General features: G+C 40.5%; 1 protein-coding gene across 2 annotated transcripts in view; it reads right to left on the reverse strand.

Moving 5' to 3' along the window:
* The window catches only part of LOC111587678 (cadherin-7), a 177,015-nt gene that overhangs the window by 51,575 nt on the left and 104,462 nt on the right, over window positions 1-20,978 (reverse strand). For both annotated transcript variants that reach the window (XM_035942691.2, XM_023297738.3), the window contains exon 4: window positions 12,060-12,179. In XM_035942691.2, the coding sequence (XP_035798584.2) occupies window positions 12,060-12,179 (120 nt within the window). The remainder of the gene's footprint in view (window positions 1-12,059; window positions 12,180-20,978) is intronic.

Genomic DNA, 20,978 nt, shown 5'->3' on the forward strand with positions numbered 1-20,978 from the left:
ATGTAAAATGCTGCACACAAACCTTTTCCCACCTCACGCCTCAACTTATCCTCATAGTTCCTTTAAGCTGAGGAAGGATTTGAAGTGTGGTTTGCAGGAGGAAAGAAGCACACACACACAGAATTTACAATTCACCTCAACCCAAAAACAAAGGAGGAAGGACAAACAAATTAAGAGAAGTGGGTCAAAAGACTTGAAGAGAAAAATGAAGATGCCTTTTGACTGTCAGTCGCGGCAGTACTTGAAAATAAACAGTTCCATTAAGTGTTTAATTTTCTCTCTCTCTGCCATCCTTTATTAATGTCATTACAGTCCCTCCAACTGAAAACTGTTATTGGCTACTCTAAGTAAATGGCTCAGTTAGCTAAATTATAGTGAGCTGTCCACTTCTTTTCTCTAAAGTCCCTGCCTTTGGGCTTACAGTGGGATGACGTTGGTCAATAAAACAATAATCTTTAGCTGCTGCTCTACAAAACATGCCATTTCAGTGCTGCATCAAAATAATGAACAGTGGGACATTGTCATACAGCACTGAGGGGAAAACACAGCAGCCCTCCCCCTCCTTTGGTTAAGCCTCAGTGACAAAGTCAAAACATGTCATCTGTTTCTCTAGGTTTTTTTTTTTTTAAGCTTAATGCTTTTATGCTGAGAATTTAGGCATCTATCTCCGTGCTGTGGATATTCACCCATCTGCTCTGTTTACCCCTTACATCCCTCTCCCATCCATTGGTTCATCGCTTCCTCTGTTGCCTCTTCCGTTGTGTAACCTCGTAGCCAATTAAAGAGCACCGCCACTGCTCTGGTGCCTGCTGCAGCGACACCTGTGAACCCTGTTTACTGAGTTGCATCAGAAAAGGTTACTTGGAGCCTTCAATCCGGCAAGATTCCCTAAACAGAACAAAAAGTTTTCTGTTCTCTGCTCCACACAACATAGGGACAAAGATATGCATGTCTAGACTTGAGAAAGAGGCGTCTTTAAACATTCAGGAGAAGTAAAAAGCTGAGGAGGAAGCTGGATAATGGTTGGATTATAATAACAGCTGCAAAAAAAAAAGATGTTAAGTTTGTGGAGCCAGCAGTGAGACAAATGGATGCTCTTGCTAAACCATAGACAGGCTTCACACACAATTTATACACTTATTTAATATCAGCTTGGTGTGTTGGAGTCTGAGAAATATTGGCTGTGGTTAATGATGCCATGACTCCTGATTCCAGCAAGCTTATGAAAACAAAAAAAAAAGCCACAAAAAACAGCGACACGTTTCTCCTCCCGCCTGGCCAGAAGCACACATACTTCTTGGGGAGCAGCGCTGCTAATCCACACGGCGCTGTAGCGAGGCTGTTGTTTATCTGCTGGGTGCCAGCCCCCTCGCTCTCTATCTCTGTTACCCCGTGCGGCGCTGGTGTCATTCCTGGGGAGAGGCGATGATTAAAATCCTTCTGTCGCTATCGCGGCACGGCCTCGCATTGCCGCCGTGACTCCTTGCCTCCGGTGCAAGCCAGACGCATTGTAGCCGCGCATTTATCTAGCTGTCTCCACACCACTGGCGGCAGACGGGTGGGCCACGCTCCCTGCTAAAGCCCGGATACTTGACATTTGTCTTGCGAGGAGGAAATAAAAGTGCAGACTTCGGAGGAGCCCTCTGGCTCTGCGTGCAGCTATGAGAGGTGCTGATGAAGGTGATGAACATTTAAACATGAAGGGTGCAGTGTGTGATTTGCCGAACCTTCAGGCGGTCCACTTACAAGGAATAGATCCCATAACACAGAAACAGGCCATACAAATAGGGAATAAAACCTGCAGCTGAGGTAGTTTGTTACTGAGTGACATTCAAGCATCTAATCACCGGTCACTATACCTACATAGGGAGCATGAAAGGGCCACATGATGCCACGGTACAAAAGAGCAGCATGTTCTAGGGATATATCATAACGTCCAAACTGTTACAAGGCGAAGGATTCGTTCATTTGTAATCTTAAGCTGAAAGGAAATGTGTTTCTCTGCACACACACTGTTGTTTGTGATTAGAATTTTTTAAAAAATTGCACCTCCCGCTCCATATTACCTGTCTGAACAGCAGGAGGCAGGCAGATTTATATCTCGCCTTCAGCTGTAATGTTCTCGATTTAGTGCAGCCACCACAATGAGAGGCCTGAGCAAAGCCACACACTTTTTTTTGAGAAAAAAAAAGAAGAGGAAAACACATAAGGTGTTTTTTTTTCATAAAAAAAGGCCATGTTAATAACTTAATCACACCTCTGATCACAGCAAACCCCTCTTCTCATGACCTCGGTGTCAAAATTTCATGGCTGTAGAGTACACAAGGATTGGACGTGGCCTTTTCCTTTTATTTGAGCGATTTCACTTTAATTAGATTCTTAGTCCGAGAGGAGATGGAGCTCAGTGCGTCAAGGCTTCTATCACCTGAGTGCCTGCCATATTCAGATGTCATACTCAAGTCGTTTTGAGAGGCATGCCGTGTCACATCTTAAACACCCCCCTCAGAATGTAATTAATCCTCTCATTCAGGCACCTGGCATTTCCCACTAACCCAATTCTCTCTTGTTATTCCAGCTATTGAGGTTTGCGAGCATGCATGCATGCTTAGCAGTGTTAATGTGCTCGGATAATTGTCTCTAAAGGACTCGCCGTGTCGCTGAGGTGTATGGAGCTGCAGGCAGCTGTTCAAACCTCCTTGAGCCTGCCATCAATTAGAACCCAGTCCTTACCATTTCCGCTTCACCTTCAAACTAAACTTCAAACTATCAATCAATATATATTACAAAACGCCGTCTTAACTGAGCACCTTTGGGCACGGCAACTTATGTATTTTGCCGACATTATGCACTGCTTGGAAGTTATTGGAGCTATTCGGGATTAAGTACTTTTCCCAAGGGCACCTTGTAGATTCAATTTGGGATTAAGAACCGGAGTAAAGAGACTTGTTAGACGAAAGGGAGCCAGGATGCTACCCACCTAACACCGGGTCACACGCATCCTCCTCCCCCCCGACCATTAGCCCTCTGCCACTTAATCGCTAGTGCAGTATAGCAGCGCGGAGCTTAGAGTGTATTTCAGCGCCGGCACTTTGTCAAAGTCACCCTCTGCTATGGCCCAGGCGTGTGCTGCAAATGGGACTAATTAGTAACTTACAAAGACAGAAGCACAGCGTTCATCCCACAACACTCAATCGTGGCCTGCTGTCTGAGAGCTAGTGTCTCACCTCCGGAGTGTGTTCTGTAAGATACATGGTATTGACAGTCTGTTTAAAACTAACAGTGAACACAAACAACACGGGTCCCTTTCACAGCCGGTTTGCACTGGAGGTGAGATCCAGATTTTATACCTGTAGAATGAAATGCCAATGAAGGAACACGGTATTCTAATTAGAAAACGGGAAATGACAAGAGCAATAAAATACACACTGACTACATACACTTGGCTCTAGTTGTGCTATTATGGTAATGTTCAGATTCAACTTATTTTATTAGTTTTCTCGCAAAGCATCGCTCTTATTGACTGCTGTTGAGCAAAAGTTACCGTCAGTACAAGAGATTATCCCTTTGACAAGCTACTTTTTGTGCAGCTAATGCAACAGCATGCTAAAGTCTTGTCTACAGTGTTAGTTCTTTACTACTTTTTAACACCACAGTTTGCAGTTCTGCTCATATTATTTTGCCCTCCAACGCAAAGGACGTATTGCACAATCAATTTCCTAGCTGACTGCCTTCTGCACCCACAGATGATGCATGTCTGCCAAGTTCATTAACACGTGGTTATATTTTTCTAGCGGCCATTATAGCAACAAGTGAAAAGGTAATAGCCACCACTGGTTCTAATGCAACTAGTGAAACTGTAGCACCAAAACCTCTAAATGCATCAAACTGAACAGGGGTGCATTCTATTGCTTAAGATTGTACCTTCTTTATTTTTAAGAAGGACAACTGTGTTATTTTGAGTCTTAAAATGTACATAGTGCAGCTTTAAAATCATTTGGGATACACTGCACTGTGAGATACATACATCCCTCAGAAAGTGAGTTAACGGCTGTTTAGGCATAGTCACTGATATTAAAGGGACATTTTCAACACAGAGTTCTAAAAAAAAGTCACAAAAACTTCTTTAAATAACAAAATCAAAAACACTAAAATGGTGTCAGGTGTCATGTCTGTTTTCTTAATTCTACCTGCTGGTTTTCTGTCCATTGCCACTCATCGCACAGTGTGTGTGTCCACTCATGCCTGCACCTACAAACACTCAACGGAATATAGAGATTGAGTTTCAGTGATTTTGTTTTGTGTCTTGTCCAGCAGGAAAAATGAGGCATTTTACTGTGTAGAGATAACAACAAGATGCATTCGTGTGAGAAATAGCAAGGTTACGATTACATTCACGAGAATTACAGTCATTGTGGGGCAGTAAGTACACATTTTTGTTAATTTCTTGATACCATTTTGGGGGCTGTACAGTGGCTTGGTGGTTAGCACTTTTGTGTTGCAGCTAGAAGATCCCTGGTTCATGTTCCCGCCTTCCCAGGATCTTTCTGCATGGAGTTTGCATGTTCTCTGTGTGCATGCATGAGTTTTCTCCGGTTTGTCTGGGTTCCTCCCACTATCCAAAATTATGCTCAAGTCAATTGGTTATTCTAAATTATCCATAGGTGTGATTTGACCCTGAGGATTAAGCGATGTATAGATAATGAATGGATAGTAGCTTGTTTAATATCTGCAGGAAGAGGCATCTTTTCTTACTTTGTCTATGGAAAATGGAGCAGGTATGTCATGGAGCCTGTGGGATCTGAATCCCAATACAGTCCACTAGTGTCAAGATGCATTTAAGTGCCTATGCCTACATGTAAATGACAATGATATGTCCTGGGAATAGATATAAACAAAGCAAGGAGAGAATTGTTCCATAGGATATTCAATAGTTTCACTTAAAGGCAATAGATGCAATCTGGCGTCAAAGCACATAACGGAAATTTGGTGAACAAATCTCAAGCGTGCTTCCTTCCTGGTTCACAACAGCTACTCAGAAACTTAACCTCAGCACAGTAGAGCTGCTTTCTTTATGTAATATGCATCATTCCTTTATCATTCTTTATTTATATGTATGGCTGTGCTAATACTAAAATTATTACTTGTGTACCTTGGTAAATAGGCTGAAGTGTTTCCAAGTAAGATGCTTATATTTGAAATAAAACTTTTCTTTTGTTTCTGCCGGTAAACAGATAATTAAAAACTGTTATTAATTATCAAGGTCTATTTTATTGTGATAAATTTTTCGGCTGTATGTCAAGTTTATATTTCACTTTTTAATGGCATCCAAGCATGCCATTAAAAACTTCTTAACACCCTGACACCCCAATACAAAATAGAAAAAGTGCAGGTAGACTGACATTTGGCGACACCTCGTGTTGATTCTCATTCAACAAGCCGCCTGCTTCTCATTACGTACGCCATTCAGGACGTACCCATGTGCAAATGTACTTAACTCCGGTTAGTGTCACAATTGACTGTAGGAGAACACAGGCCACTTAAAGCAAGTAATCATAACCCATTAAAGCTTTCGAAATATCAACCTTGGGATTAAAAGAATCCACTTAGCTTAATGAAAACCGTCAGCTGAGGCCGTGAAAGCGTGAGCTCCAGTCATTGAGCCGAGAGTCTAAAAAAACATGATATGAGAATAATGGGGACTTTATGGGGCAGACATGCTGTTTGAACATCACTTAAGTAAATGTCTTCTCTTGCTCTAATTGGTATTGATCTCATGAAATCTCATTCAAGAGTCATTGATGGGCACAAGTGTTTTTGCAAACTTTTTAAAAAACTGCCAGAGGCAAGCAATCAAATTTTCATCGGTCCTGTGCCAGTTTTGTATATTTTTACTCAGAGCGATATGATAAATGAAGTCCCCCTTTTATTCAAGTTCTTTATAATCAAATTTAGTGAATTTTAAGGCATAAAGTAGCAGAAATTAGGATGTACAGGGTATCTAAAACGGCTGAAGTCATTTAATCCAGAGCTGACATTTTTCACAAATGTAATCAGTTAAAAGTGAGATTCTTCACAATAATTCAAAGAAATAAGCCTCAAATGGACACAATAAATACGACAAGTGGCACGTTTGTGTGCAAAGTTGATGACACGACGGGATTGGTTTTTACAGGGAACCAGCAGAGCATTTTTTAGCGTTGTAATGTTTTATTTCCCCGAGGAAGTTCTTCTTGAAAGGTAACTAAATGAAGATGAAGACGAAGGTAACCAAGTGAGCACTTCCTCATATTTCTCTCAATTACGGTTGTGTCTCGTACTTTTTCAGGGAGCAATATAAGGGGGTAAAGTGTAAGAAAATCATCAATAAACCAATAGAGACTTGTAGACATTAACAATGCTGCTATGAAAGAGTGCAGGATCTTCCCCTTGACGCACAAGTCACTGCACTATGTCTTTTTTTGTTGTTGCAGTGGGTTGTTATTAAGGTTAGTCCTGTCAAACAAAAGAACATGTCTTCATGCTTCCCTGCATCGAGTCCCACATGGAGTCACACCTCTCTGACGGCCATCCATGCTATTCAATTCTGACACCAATATTGCATCTCATAACCGTGAGATCCAATCACCTTCTACGTGAATGGAAAGGGAGCCAAGTATAATCAGTCGTGGTCAGATGGAGATGGGCAGCAGCAAGCCGTGGCGCTGGCAGGGGCCCAAGGGCTGTATCTGAGTGCACATTTGACTGTGTGTGTGTGTGTGTGTGTGTGTGTGTGTGTGTGTGTGTGTGTGTGTGTGTACTTGTTTGACAGGTTAATAAACCAGCCGTTACCGTACTACAGAAAGAGCACCAATGTGGGGGTTTATCTGCGGGCTTTGTTTTATGCTTAAAGCTGCACTAAGCAACTCTTCATGCTTAAACCTAAAATTCACTTGGCAAACACTTTTCCCCCAAAGTGACTTCCATTTTTTATCCGAACACAAAGCTCTAAAAGCCCACTGTACACTACCTGCTCAGTGCCAAACAGACAGGCAGCGCAAAGACAGTGTTAGCAAATACTGTGTTGCATTTAGCAGCTAAAGAGACACATATTTTTTCTTGAAGGATTTGGGGAGAACTAAACCAGAGCTAACAGGAGAGTACATGTGCCTACTTAGGCTAGAATACCACTATAAACAAACAGGCTTTCAGCTACAGAGCTAAAAAATAATAAGAATATTCAACTAAAGACATGCTTAAGAAGGATCTTGAACATTTACCAGCTGCACTTATGCCCCTTAGGAGGTGGTGGAGACCAAATCTGAGCTAAAACAGATACTAAAGCTTGGATTTACAATCCAGTTATTGCTATTTGTTTAGTATCTTATTACCTAGGGGTTAATTTTTTCTTTTCTATTGATATTTTCTTAAATATTTGCACTATCCCCTTCCTTCTGTAACAACGCAAATTTCCTCACTGTGAGATTAATAAAGGCTTATCACATTGCATTGTATCATATTGTATTGTCTGTTTAATGTGTTCCTAAACACATCCTCTATGTCTTTTTAACTTTGTAATAATACTGGATGTCCACACTGTGTTTACAGCATGTTGTTCTAAACTAAGAAGCATTAAAATCTTCTGAATATCTTTACTTAACTTCACTTCATAGTGTTGTAGCTGTAAGTCTTGGCTTGTTCTGGCAAGAGATGGTGATTAAATAGCATTAAAAGTTAATTTGTGCAAATCAAATTGGGGCTGCACAGTGTATCCTTTTAACATTAACACTGCAATGAGCCAACAGTCAGGAGATGTGATGTGAAGGAAGGCAAATTACCTTAAACACATCACGCTACAATGTTTGTTGTTTTTTCTTGATCAAAAAAAGAACAAATAGCTCTCATTTTCTGTAACTAATCTATAAGAGAAGTTGGATATAATATAATTTACTCTAATTTAAGGGTTGCTGGATAGTCCGAATTTGTTTTTGACTTGCAAATGTTGCCACTACACAAGGTAACGAGTGATTTGTTTGACCCTTTAAATCGGCATCAACAATCTCTGCATGATTAAGTCAAATCTGAATGGCATCCAAATCAAAAAGCTATTCTGGATGCCTTTGCTAGTGTTACACTGTACAAGAAAGGTTCCAGATGTTTCACACTCCAACAGAGTCATTTTTCAGGAGCTGCATTATCCAACAAAATCCCCCTTTTTTCATATCGCAATGTATATTGCCAAAGAGCAAACTATCGCAATGTCAGTTTTTTGGCAAAATTGTGCAGCCCTAAATCAAATAAAGGTGGTGGTCGATGAAATCGGATTCTTCATTTAGTCAAACGAAGGCAGAGATGTAGTAAAAATGTTATTTAAACTAAATAAGTTTATATATTATTGGAAATTTTCAGAAAATTGTGCGTTTTAAAACATTACTTGAGTGATTTCATACACATACACATTGCTAACTACTCTAAAGTATCTACTAAAATTGGAGGTAGTCTGCCTTAGGCTAAATTTAGATTAATTTATTTTCAGAATATGAGCTATTTTTTTGTTAAAGAGATGGCAAAGGATCAGATCAACCAACATCCATGGATGTCAAACGCTTGATCACCAGCTGCAGTCACAGCAGAAAAGGAAACGAGAAAAACATTGAAGTAGAAATTCCAGAAGTTCCAAACCCAACTCATCTTAAGGAAGGTGATCACAGCATTTTAACACATTAATTAGCCCACAGAAGTTTTAGCTTCTAAGAAACACGAAGAACTTCACTTATAATCAAAGACTCCCAGCCTCAGAGTGGTCCCAGTGGAACTGCTGGAGCTTAAAGAGTATCAGTGAGGAACTTTTTCATTTAGAGAGTATAAAACATGTAAATGTTCACCCGAACACATGGTAACATGAAAATGTTCGCTAATGAAAGCTGCAGCGGGAAGCTTCATTAGTTGAAGGTCTCCAGAAAGTAAAAAATACCATCAAAATTCTGTGATAGTTGTGCAGGCTTCACAGCTAAATGTGTTGATGAATTTTGATGCTCACAACATCCTATCCTTCTCAGACACCACATCCACTATGCCACTACAGTGTATAGTTATTTCCTCTCTTGTGATACACATTTATTTTTCTTGAATGCTCCATTTTCTTCCGGTGGTTAGGCTTATTGGATGTTTACAGTGAACCTTACAGGTCACGCTGGAGTTTGTTTTGTCGAGCCCCCCTCTTATTTCTGTGTCTGCCTGAGTGTGAAAAATAAGCAACATAAATCCCTGCATTGCAGTGGCTTTCACCAGTTCATGAATTAGAACTACATTCATAAAATCCCAGCGTATATTTGTGTGTGTGTGTGTTGCTCTCGAAGCAGAGGATGAAGCTTAATATTATGGGATGGCCCATATTTTCCCGTTTTCTTGCAAGAGTGCTTTGCATGAAGTAGCCGAGCCTCGGCAGGGCAGTGGCTAATGAGCCAGCTATGAAGATGTAGCGAGGACTGCCGCTGCACTTTCTCAGGATAAAACGGCCCACAAGTCAACAAACCACCTTACATCTTATGCTGAAGCTCATTTTAGCCATTTTCCCTGACTTTTAACTGTTTTCTAATGTGAATGCTGTCATCTTCATCATACTAAGTGGCAGCACTTGCTAAAGTTTGCTTGTCTGCTGCCTTCTCTCCAGCTTTAGTGCAAACTTCATTAATTTGCTGATGCCAAAATTAGCGAGTCAGTGGTGTTTCAGTGTCTGCATCAGGCACTAAAAATGCATGCGTACAAGCTTGAAGCCACACTAAATACCTCTTGAAAGAAAGAAAATTCATAGAAAGGCAGAATTCCTGTGCAATAAAACACTCACAAAACAACAAAACAATTTTTGTAGTCAATTAATTGAGGCCTTTTAATGCTACTCAGTTTTAAGCACAACTGGCAACATGAAAACACACTAAACTACCCAGTTCCTGTTTACTGGTTTCCGATTCATCTGAAAGTTTTTTTTTTTCAATGTCCCTCACCTTTACAATTTCTACAGAGTTCTGATCTGTGGACATACTATCAAAGCTAACTGATAGTGGTACTGGTAGCTACATTAGTCACACAACACAGTAACACAAAGGATTTTCGATTGTTGTGGAGACATTTCCATCAATAACAAAAGTAATCCACTGGACCTCCAGTTCCTGAGAAGTTGGGACTGCATCAGGACTAGTAATGTTTAGATCAAGCCTTTTTGTCCCTCATCTGATCCAAGCGGTTTGATATTTACCATCTGCTGTTACCAAGTCCAAATCCAATACCATTTTTCTCAATAAAATATTCTTCAAGTACATTAACATTCATAAAATCATTCCATTCTATATGCTTGGCAACTGAACAGCTTTGCAATGCATTAAAAAAATGCATTTCTGCATTTAGCCTTTTCTTTAACCATTAACCTTTTCATGAGCCTTGGGCTGTTCCATGCTGGCATGCACAGAGCACTGGGGGAATCTGGCTGGCAAGAAGCACCATGACAGAGACTTCTGTGATGCTAATGTCCTTCGGTCAGGTTTTTGCAAAGTGTTCTGTCACAACTTAGGCAAACAAAGGATTACGCTTAGATTGGTGCCAACATCAATTACTTAACAAATTCTGTGATAGGCCCTGATCTCGATCTGTGACGAACACCCCAAACTAAGACCCTTGCATTCACTCTTGCAGCCAATAGCAAAATATTTGGCATGCTTTGCTTGTGGCTGAGACATTTTTCAGTCAGCTGAAGCAGCTCAAGACTGTAAACAAACCTGGCCGGCTGTAAGGCAGCAGCTCTTGCAGAAAGTTTCACCTTGCAAATAGCATTAGTTTACACCTCTACATTTCTAACAACCGACAAACACAATAAAAATAGATTTTCACCATTTGGGACTTTTCAGTCTGGGAGCCTAGCTGACTGTCATAACTCACTGTCATTTTCAGTCTGTCCCTGTACTTTACACTATTAAATAAAGGGGAACAAGCCTAAACAAAATAGAACAGAGTTGAATTTATAAGCAGCAAACATAGCGAACCCTCACAAAGAGACATGTTTGATGTTTCGTGCTTGTGATCCTGTCCCACCGGGTCTCAGTCAGGTCAATTAATGATGCGGTTTTTACAGAAACCTACTCAAGGAAATTTTGGAAAATGGGTAAAAATTCAGTGGGTGGTTTTTATAATGCTAATTTGTTTCGTCACGTCCTTTCTGCTCCGATGACTTGAAATGTTTTGCCCCTTTGTCATTATGTAGGATCTTCAAATCCCTAAAACGCACCTTGAGGGGATGAGAGAGGAGGCCTCTGGAGGAGGTTAGTGTGAGGAAACACAGATGTATCCTACCTTTAAAAGCTAGAAAGCTAGAAAGAGCTAAGGAAAGCTTGGAAATGTTAAGAGTGAGGGACGCAAGGACACACGTTAGCATAATGAAAAGCACCCAGAGTGTTTTGATCTCATAATTGCCACTTGTGGCCACTGTATGACAGAGGATACAAAGACAAGGCAAATTTAATGACCACTAAAGTAAATGTGCTTTACATTAGATATGTAAAACTATATTTTAATTTTAAGAGGCAATTCATCACACTGATTAAAACACTTGCATCTCTTGAGGGTAACGCTTTAGTTCATCTAGTTGTAGGCAACGAATGTCACATTTGGACAAGAAAGGAGAACTACGCTTTTTCATCATTGCTGTTAAATTTTACATTACTAAAGACTGCAAAGCTAAATGGATGGAGTATTCTTGAAAGTACCGAAATGTGGTATAATATGTTAAAAATGAAAAACTCAATCTGCTTTATGAGGCCTCTGTGGTTGCAATTGGAACAGATTTGATTGATGGCGGCTGGGCAACGTAAGTAAATAACCCCCAAAACTCATCAGTCATCAGGTTTTCATAGAAATGAAGCCAGAATCTGAAAATACAGCCCACTTCAAATCAGTGTCAGGAGCCCAGGCACAAACACAAATCTCAAAACTGGCAGCAAATGGTGCATATAGTGAATAGATGCTGAAATGATGCACCGTGGCCATGTGTGTGTCTTAAATGCAAACCAGAGGGAGTAAATGTCTGCACCTACCTGTCTTTGGCTCCACTGAGAAGTACGGCTGTCCGTGGATGATGCTGTAGACCACCCTGGCACTATTCCCATATGTTGGGTCATCTGCATCTGTGGCTGCCACTTGCACCACCATGGTTCCTGTGGGCAGACAGGCCTTCATTAGTTTCCAAGACAACATCCAGAAGCCAAGTCAAACAGAGCTAAATGTGGAAATAGTCAACATATCAACAGAGCGTGTGACCAATTCTAGTTGAAAGAGGGGGGGAAGGGAGAAAGGCCATGAAAACTGTAACTTCTGAGGCAGTAAATAATCTCATTAGTCATTAGTCTTTACACTGTCTTGTTTTACTGGGGCTTGTGTTTACTTTAGTTTTTGTATTTTGTGTTTATACTAAATGTCTTGAGCGAGTTTAAAGCGGCGTTTCACAGAGATCTTCAGCAGAACCAAGAGATCTGACATGTGTCGTGTTCTTGCTCTTGGCCTCAAAAGCTGCTAAACAAATAACACTTTCAGGAGTTGCCATAATATGCGGGGATTAAAGTGTAACTCCTCTCCTTTAGAGATCGCTCCAGCGCCATTGTTTTCATTTGCCTTGTGCAGATCAGTTAGCAGCATCTTTCCTGGTAACTTCAATCTGTTGATTGCATTTCTGCAGCCAAAAAGACAAATTATTATGTGTCTCATATCATCCACAAACTGCAACTTATTGTGGTTTTTAAAAAGTCAAAGAGTGCAAATTTGCCCCCCAGCAATGTCGTAGGAGGACGCTGTACCTTTGTGTTGTACTAATTAGGGCTCAATAAAACTAGATGAAAGATTTTTATGACAGAAAGTTTTAGAAGAAAACAGGTTTGGGGAAAACCTTTTATTTTTTCTTTCTACCTTCCTTTTTAAGTAGCTTTTTTATTTATTAAAATCTGTATTAGCATGCACAGATGGTAACTCATTCACTCTGATTGAAGGCCCACAAACATCTTCTAGAGACGACATTGTTTTGCAGAAGCGAAATTGCGACGATGAAAACCAAATGATATCTGAAGGCAAGAAGAAGGATTTCAGCCTTGTAGCACAAATATCTTAAGTGTTTTTTTTTTCTTCTTTTTGTTGTTGTTGTTGTTTAGGGGTGCTTTTTCAAATTCTAATGTGAGTGCAGAGTCAGGAGGATATTGTGGTTTAATCATGTAGTTGGGAGGATGAATTGCATTGCTCTTAGAGTGAAAAGGGATCTTTTAGAAATTGACCTAAAAAAAACAACCTAAATAATGTCATCTATCTAAAAAGGATACTCCAGGCCTGGAATCCATTTCCATGAATCCATTCAACTTCACTGAAATAATGCCTTACCTCTAAAATGATCAAACTCCTTAATTGTAGATGCAGGTATTTGGTATCATAGGCAGAGACACATTAGGGAATTCATATAAGAAGGGAAAGACCAAGAGACTTTTAAAGGTGTTCCAAAAACACTTGTCAAATGAAGTTTAATCTCAGTGGTGCATTAATTTGAAATATTTGTCAGATCCCCTAATTATCAACTCAAAGTTTCATTAAGATATACAGTACAATGGGTTTCTGCAATGCAAAACCTAAGCCAGACATTTAGAACCAGATACAATTTCATAAAACCTTTCTTGTTAAATGAGAAATCAAGTGGTTTTAAAGGGTTACTTTCCACTAAAATCACATATTAATTGCTAATATTGCTAAAGCTACAGACAGTATTTGCTATGTTTTCCAACTCATCAAATCTGCATCGCCGCACCAGTTCACTTCACTGGATAGAAGACAAGTCAACAGATCCACCTAGAATCCTCTTTCAAGCAATCTCTTCATATCTCCATAGCAACTCCCGCCCTTTGGAGCCAGGCCCCTATCAGTGACCAGAGAAGTGGTTGTTAAACAGTGAATAAATTTGTCTAAGGGTCACAAACCCCATAAGATTACTTAATTAATTGCTTGTTTTATTATCAGAGTTAAACACAATTATGTCTGGAAAGTTTAGAAGAGCTGCTTTGGTCAGTGGCACCGTGTTGGAAAGCTATAGCCAGTCATCTATCTCAGCTATTTATCCACATTTGCAATGCTAATTATAAGCTCATGTCAAAATTGCAATCATAAAAGTAGCTTTTTCCTGCCTTTACCTGTCAGGGCTCCAAAGTGTCTCTGTGTGGCCTGACCTGACACACAAAATGACTGTTTCAACTTAAAAATCTGACTTTAGATCACCTTATTTCACTCTTTTTAAACCAACTAGTATTTGGTTACACATCAGTCTGCGTCATCTGTTCTGCACTAACTGGGTGAAGACAAGAAGCTCCTCTGTGCCAAGCCTCCCAGTAGCGTCTACCGGCACATGTGAGCGAACATCTGTACATCGTAGCGTCTCCCGACAGCCTGCATGTGAGGAGTTTAGGGGACATTCTGTGAATTATTGATTCAGAGAACAACCTGAGTTACACTCTCCCCCTCTAAACTGCATGAGTCTCTGCATGCACATCAGTCACGCCACGCCACCCACCACCACAAGTAATTCTCAACCTGTGGGATACACAGGGATGTGATAGAACAGCCAACATTATGCACTGCATTCATTACAAAGAGGGCGGACAAAGCGTGGCTGGGATGGCAGCAGAAAACTGAAGCAGTGAGGAGTCAGAAATTCTAATAAAATTTAACACTGCTTATGTTATAACCAAAGAAAAGCTGCCTTTTGTTAACTTTAGGTACCTGATCATTCTTAGGACCTTATTATCTGCACTTTTATTCCAGTTTACAGTCAACACAATGTGGTAAATACTCCCAAAGAAGAAAAGTAATATGCATCATTCACTGTGAAAAAAATAAATGTTGGTGCATCTAAGCTATTTGCTGGGGCACCAACATAAAACAAGTTGTACAGATATCAAGTTGCAATCTGCATTCACAAGACTACATTGGACTGACCTGCCACATCTATGCCTATATGCCTACTGTATATATGTGCATTCTGTCTTCTTGTTTTTATCCAGATTATGTTGTATATATGTATTTTTCAGCTTTAAAAGCATAACTAGGAACAGGTGCTGCAGATTAGCTTCAGCTAGACACCCTATATACAGTATATCACAACTGTTGTATTACTTATCCTTCTGTGACAATGTTTGTCCTATTGGTCTGCTTTAAATTAATAATTATTTAATTAATTCAAAATCACAAGTGCAGCGGCAACTCCACTTTAATGCATTAGCATTATATAATGGGCACATCTGTTCACTGAAACAACACCATCAACTGGCTATTAGCTACTGAACCAAGCCAGTTTGCAGCGATAGCAAAGGTTTCCTGCTACTAAGTGCAATAACTGCTGTATTTTCTGTCAGGCTGTGACTCAGTAAGGACGGATCAGCTGTTGCCATTCAGTTATCTCACATTAAACTCAGGAGACGTCACTGACATCATGTAGTGGAGTTCTGCAGATGAAGTTATAAAACCCAAGATATGAAGTCTGATTTTGTTATAGTGCCCGGCAGTGCCCCCAAACCCCAAAACGTCCTCGCAGCCTACAAGAAGGAAATTTGTTTTCAAACTCAACTGTGAACTCTGCTGACAACTGACAACTGTTGTTTCTGCGTGCAGTGCAGCATTGTCCTCTCCCACACTTCCTCCGAGGCACAAGACATCAGACATGACTCCTTCTGCGCTTCCCTTTAAATGTACCGATTGAACGGCGGGCTGATGTGACTCGAGCTGACAGCCGTGGCTCGGAAGGTAAAGCAGAGAAGCGTTTGAAGATTTCACAAGAAAAAAATAAATAAAACATAATCATCGACAATCAGTGTCAATCAATTTCAATAGGTCATTCATTACAGTGTGAATGAGGCTTCTTGTTTCATCTGGGCTCGCTTAATGTTTGCATTTTGGTTTTCTTGGGGTGAAATACATTTTCAGGCAAAGAATTGATTCACCTGATAACGGAGAGGAAAAGCAATTTAATAAAATGTTAAATTACCACAAACAACCGTTTATGGCTGGGGCTATTTTCTGCTTTTAGACTGTACGTCAGTGTTGCTCTTAAAGCTGACGCCTACAGCAGTCTCACACTTGGCAGGAGTGAAATCATCACCGGTAGACATTGTTAAAATAACCTTGGAAACACACATTCTCTCTATATGTGTATGTCTTTTTCAGTTTGAATAGCAGCTTGATGCTTGAATATTTCACTTTAGCTGCTACATGCACACATCTGGCAAAGCTCGGGGCCCATATTGTAGCGTATGACAGAAAGTGCTGTCTTACAAGTTGGTGATATTTTACGTTGAAGCAAACATCCTAGTAAAAATCTCACTTTCTAACATGAGATGTATTTTACAGGCTTTTACAGAATGAAGTGATCATGGAAATTGAAGATTAGAGTTCTCCATTCTGGCTATAAAGCAGAATTAACAGGCTGCGGCCCTGGATGTGAACAATATAAGAGAGAGTGAGAGATGAAGGGGGAAAAAAAAGAAAAAGCTTGGCAAAGCTGGAGAAGTTATCACCAGGCCGCTTGTAGAAGGACACCTAGATTATATCATCACCTCTTAGTCATGACAGGTTATATTACAGGTAGTTTAAAACACCAAGGTCAAAGGATGACTGTATGAAAGAGAACTCAGGCAACGTGTGGATCTCTATTACAGGTTGATAGTTAAAATCACTTCACACATGGTGCAGGCGAGGCGGTAAATTAACATTCAATATGGAGTAAAGGTTTATTTTTTTAGCCTTTCTCTACAGGTTGCTTGCCCTGCGAGTCCAGGAAAAATCCTCTCTAACAATAAATGAAAGGTAACACCAGCTGGGTGAAGCTAGATGTCAAAAAAAGAGAAAAAAAAACCACACAATGATGATGATGATGATGAACACCCTGAAATCCGAACAGATTCTTTCTGCTCCACCAGGCTGTCATCTGCTACTCAATTAGCCCCGTCAGTGTCCCTTCAATATTTGTCCGTCTTCATCGACGTGATGGATCTTGCCAGGTTTTTTTAGATTTATTCTCCACAGCTGTGTACAAAACAGGTTTCCTAATCAATTCTGTATCTTTCGGTGAACAACTGTCATCTGCCAGTAATGAAAATAAATGTGGCATGCGTAATCTGACACGGAGACCGGTATTCTTCTTGCATATACAGGCTGACATGCAACTGTCGGAAACACTCACAATGCAATATAATGAAATCATAAAACTGAGAAATGTGACCCGGGATGTGACTTTTATATTAATCTAAACTGGGCCATGCAGAATCACAAATCTGAGACACCAAGAGAGCAAATCTGACTTAAAAATGATACAGTATATATGCAATTTCTACAATATCCACAATGAAACATTTCATTTAAGCCCAGCCGTTTTGCAAGGCCTTTTATAAGCGTTCGATGCTGCCACAGCTGATTAAGTTGATTAGATTCATGCACATTCACACCTGCTCCCCGCTGTTTCAGAGGAACAGGGATTAATGCTTAGAGTTCAATCCACGTGGATTTGCAACAGCAAAAGAATGAATTTCAAGACTTTAAAAGAAATGCCTGCTGATTTCATGCCTTCCACTGTTTTAGGTACAAAGTCGACTTTTCTCATGCCTACAATGTTCAGTTGATTTGATGCTGTCACAGAAGTGCTAATTTCATTCCATGTTTCAGTGCCGCAGTCATGCTCATGCTGTACTGGATTGCATTATATTCAAACATGCCTGTAATATTCTGCCTGTCTAATGTATGTTAATGGAAAGGACACACAACTGGAAAAACTTACTCAGTGATTACCACGTAATTCAATTTACACATTTCAGAGCTTTGTAAAAATAGAGCAGACCCATTTTATTGGGTTGCATAAAGTATACCTGAGTGTATATTTACAAGCTACGATGAAAAAGTGACAACAAAAATGACAACAAACCTCCACTTGGGATGACAAAAAACAATTTAAATCGACTTTCCCTAAACCGGAACGCCTTTTTCATTTCCAGAACTAAATGACTGCTCCATCCTGTGCTCTCATGAATTAGACAGGAACTATGACAGCTGGATATAGGACTGGTGAGTAGTAAATTCAAGAGCTGTGGCCTTGGGTTGACATTACATTCCCGACGCTTGTAATGAGCCCTCGAACTGCTCCTTTGGCCCCTTCGCTGTGCAGCCAAAGAGAGAGAGAGAGAGAGAGAGAGAGAGAGAGCCAAGTCTCATGATTGTCACACCTCCAACTGTCCTCAAGCTCTCTTGTCTTTTATTTGACATCCCTGCCGTGATTAAGACAAAAGCCTTCGGAGATCCCCGGGCCATAAGGTCTCAGTGTGTATGGACGAGCACTGCCTCTAATTACTTTAATTAATTAAATTCATGATTTCCTCTAAATTGAACCCATTCATCAGCGGTGCAAAGCTGCAACCATTAATGATTTAAAGACATCTATAAAGGAATTATGGAGGACAAGAGGTGCTTGGCCCCTTCCCTGTTCTTTACGGCATTGATAATTGCTCTGAGCAGATATTTACAAAGACATGGCGATGCATTATTCTCCTGTTGTTGCAGCGACTTGTGATGTAGACTTTCACAGGTGCCGGCGGAGCAAATAAAGTGCCGGGGTGACCCTGCAACTCGTGGTGGGAATGCGTCTTCCTCTGTGGGTGATGCACCAAGTTGCTGTCTTATCTCGGGTTGGACACGAGACTCCAAGCCCTTGTACTCTAATCCTCTGGTTCCTTAAGCCTGAGCTCTGTACCCCCTGTTGACAGTCAGCTGTGTAATCCTTCAGAGATCTCCTTGCCTGCGCTGTAAGCAAAGCACTGCTTCCCTTGCAACGGCTCCCGGCACCACTGTATTCCTCCTGAAATGTTAATTTTGACTTTGAACGGTCTAAAAAAAGCCCCAACACCTTGGTTTTCACTCATTTCCATGTGTATGGTGTTATGCATGTTTGAGATATTGATGTGATGCTGGGATGTAGAATGAGCTTTTCTGAGATGTTCTAGTGTATACTGTAATGCTAGAGCAGTGACACTTTAAAAAAATATATAGATTAATCATTTACATCGGTGAAAGAGGTTGTACAAAGTGATTAATGCACAAAAGAATAATCACCAGACTCTACACCTCCTCTCAGCTCTATGAAGCTGTCATATATTGCATCTTTCTGCTCTCAGTTGTCTTATTTTTTTGGCCACAACATCATCATTTTGCTTCACTGTCTGTACAATACCTACCCAGCCTAAGCTAACAGACATATTCCCTCAAGAGTTAGCAGGGACTAAAAAAAATAAAAAACAAAAGGAAGACATTTGCCAGGTGCCCTGAAATACGACCAGTTTTGCTCCATAACTGCTGGATGGATAAACACACAACTGCTAAAATCATATCAACACATTATGTGATAATCGCTGCCCCAAAGTGGCCGAAAAACAGAATTTGTTGCAGATTAAAAGAGCCCATATTATGCAATTTGGGTTTTTAGCTCGTTACAGCCTTTTTTGTGCTTGTAAAATGTCAACAAAATTGCAAGTCCTAGCCGAAGGCAGATATTCTCTCCCTAAGAAAACACAGCTCCTTAACCGCCCGTGAAACGCCTCATTTGAAGCTAGAGTTTTCTTCTGTTACTTATTTACATCATTGTGTAACTCATTTGTGTAACACCTACCTTGTGGTTAATTTGACACGCCTTCACACAAAGAATGAGCAGCTTTCTTGCATCTACTATTATGTCCTTGCTGGAGCAACTTCCGCTGAAGCTACATCCTTAAACTCACAATACATAACCAAAGCTGCCTTGCTTCTGTTGGGGCAGCTGACCAATCAGAGCAGACTGAGCTTTTTCAAGAGGCAGGCTTTAGAACGAGACATGAGCAAAAATGGAGTGTTTAAAACAGAGTGAGAGTACATGCTGCAACAAAATATAAAGAAACAATGAGTTTTCTTAATATTAAAGCATGCAAATCTATTATGTTCATTATTTTTTAACATGTAAATGTGCGTAATATGGGCTCTTTAATGACCAGACTATTACACCTGTTTTAGCTTGAACACGCCTTCTATATCGATCAAAAAACATGCATTAAAATACAGAGATCACTCTCTACTTTCCATCAGTTACCTGTCGACCACCATGGCTCCACTAACAGCTCTGACAGTGTGCAGTGATGCCACCTAACTCCTGTCTGCTGCTCCATCCTTCTACTTGAGTACAGAATTACTCAGTTTTCTCTAGAGAGAAGCCAAGAGCTGCTATTGCAGTTTTCCCTGCAGACTGTTACCAGAATGTGTCTAAAGTGTTTCGAAATGACAGTATATTTAGTTCACCAACTGAAGTGGATGTAGTTTTGGGTCAAGTCCTTCTCAAGCTCTTTTTATACGATGCTCATTGTGCCCTGTCATGCATATTTGCACACAAAAGTGTGCGTTCCCATTGAGTTACTATTCTTTAGGTTTAAAATTATCTCAAAAGCTGCACTTTTTAATCAAAAGAAAAGCCCAGGTCATATTTTCTGTCTCTTGACAGCCGAGTTCATTTCTGTCTCCATCCCACAAGTCACAGCTCGCTTGTGATTAGACCACAGCTCCCAGCATGCCTTGGAGGGCTTTAGGAACCCCTAGGAGGAGCTGGAGGAAGGTAAGGATGTCTGCGCCGCTCTGCTTACTGTGTCGCCACTGTGAAGTGGCAGGATAATGGACTGACAGAAATGTATTCATCTGGATCAGACATTTTTCAGACACATTTTCTGCAGCCAGCTACCTGGGAGTATAGGCTACCATGAACTCTGAGCCCAATTTGGGGAAAAAATGCCCATGGCCTTCCAGCCTGATTCAGACCTTAAGTTTGCTTGAGTTAGTTTTCAAACATGCGTCACTCATCAACATTTCTGGGCCTCAAGGTCTGGGCTGACATATGTGAAGTGATAAATATGTAAATGAAGGCACATCAGACT

The sequence above is a fragment of the Amphiprion ocellaris genome, chromosome 22 (assembly GCF_022539595.1).
Source record: "Amphiprion ocellaris isolate individual 3 ecotype Okinawa chromosome 22, ASM2253959v1, whole genome shotgun sequence".
In the NCBI taxonomy this organism is placed as follows: domain Eukaryota; kingdom Metazoa; phylum Chordata; class Actinopteri; family Pomacentridae; genus Amphiprion; species Amphiprion ocellaris.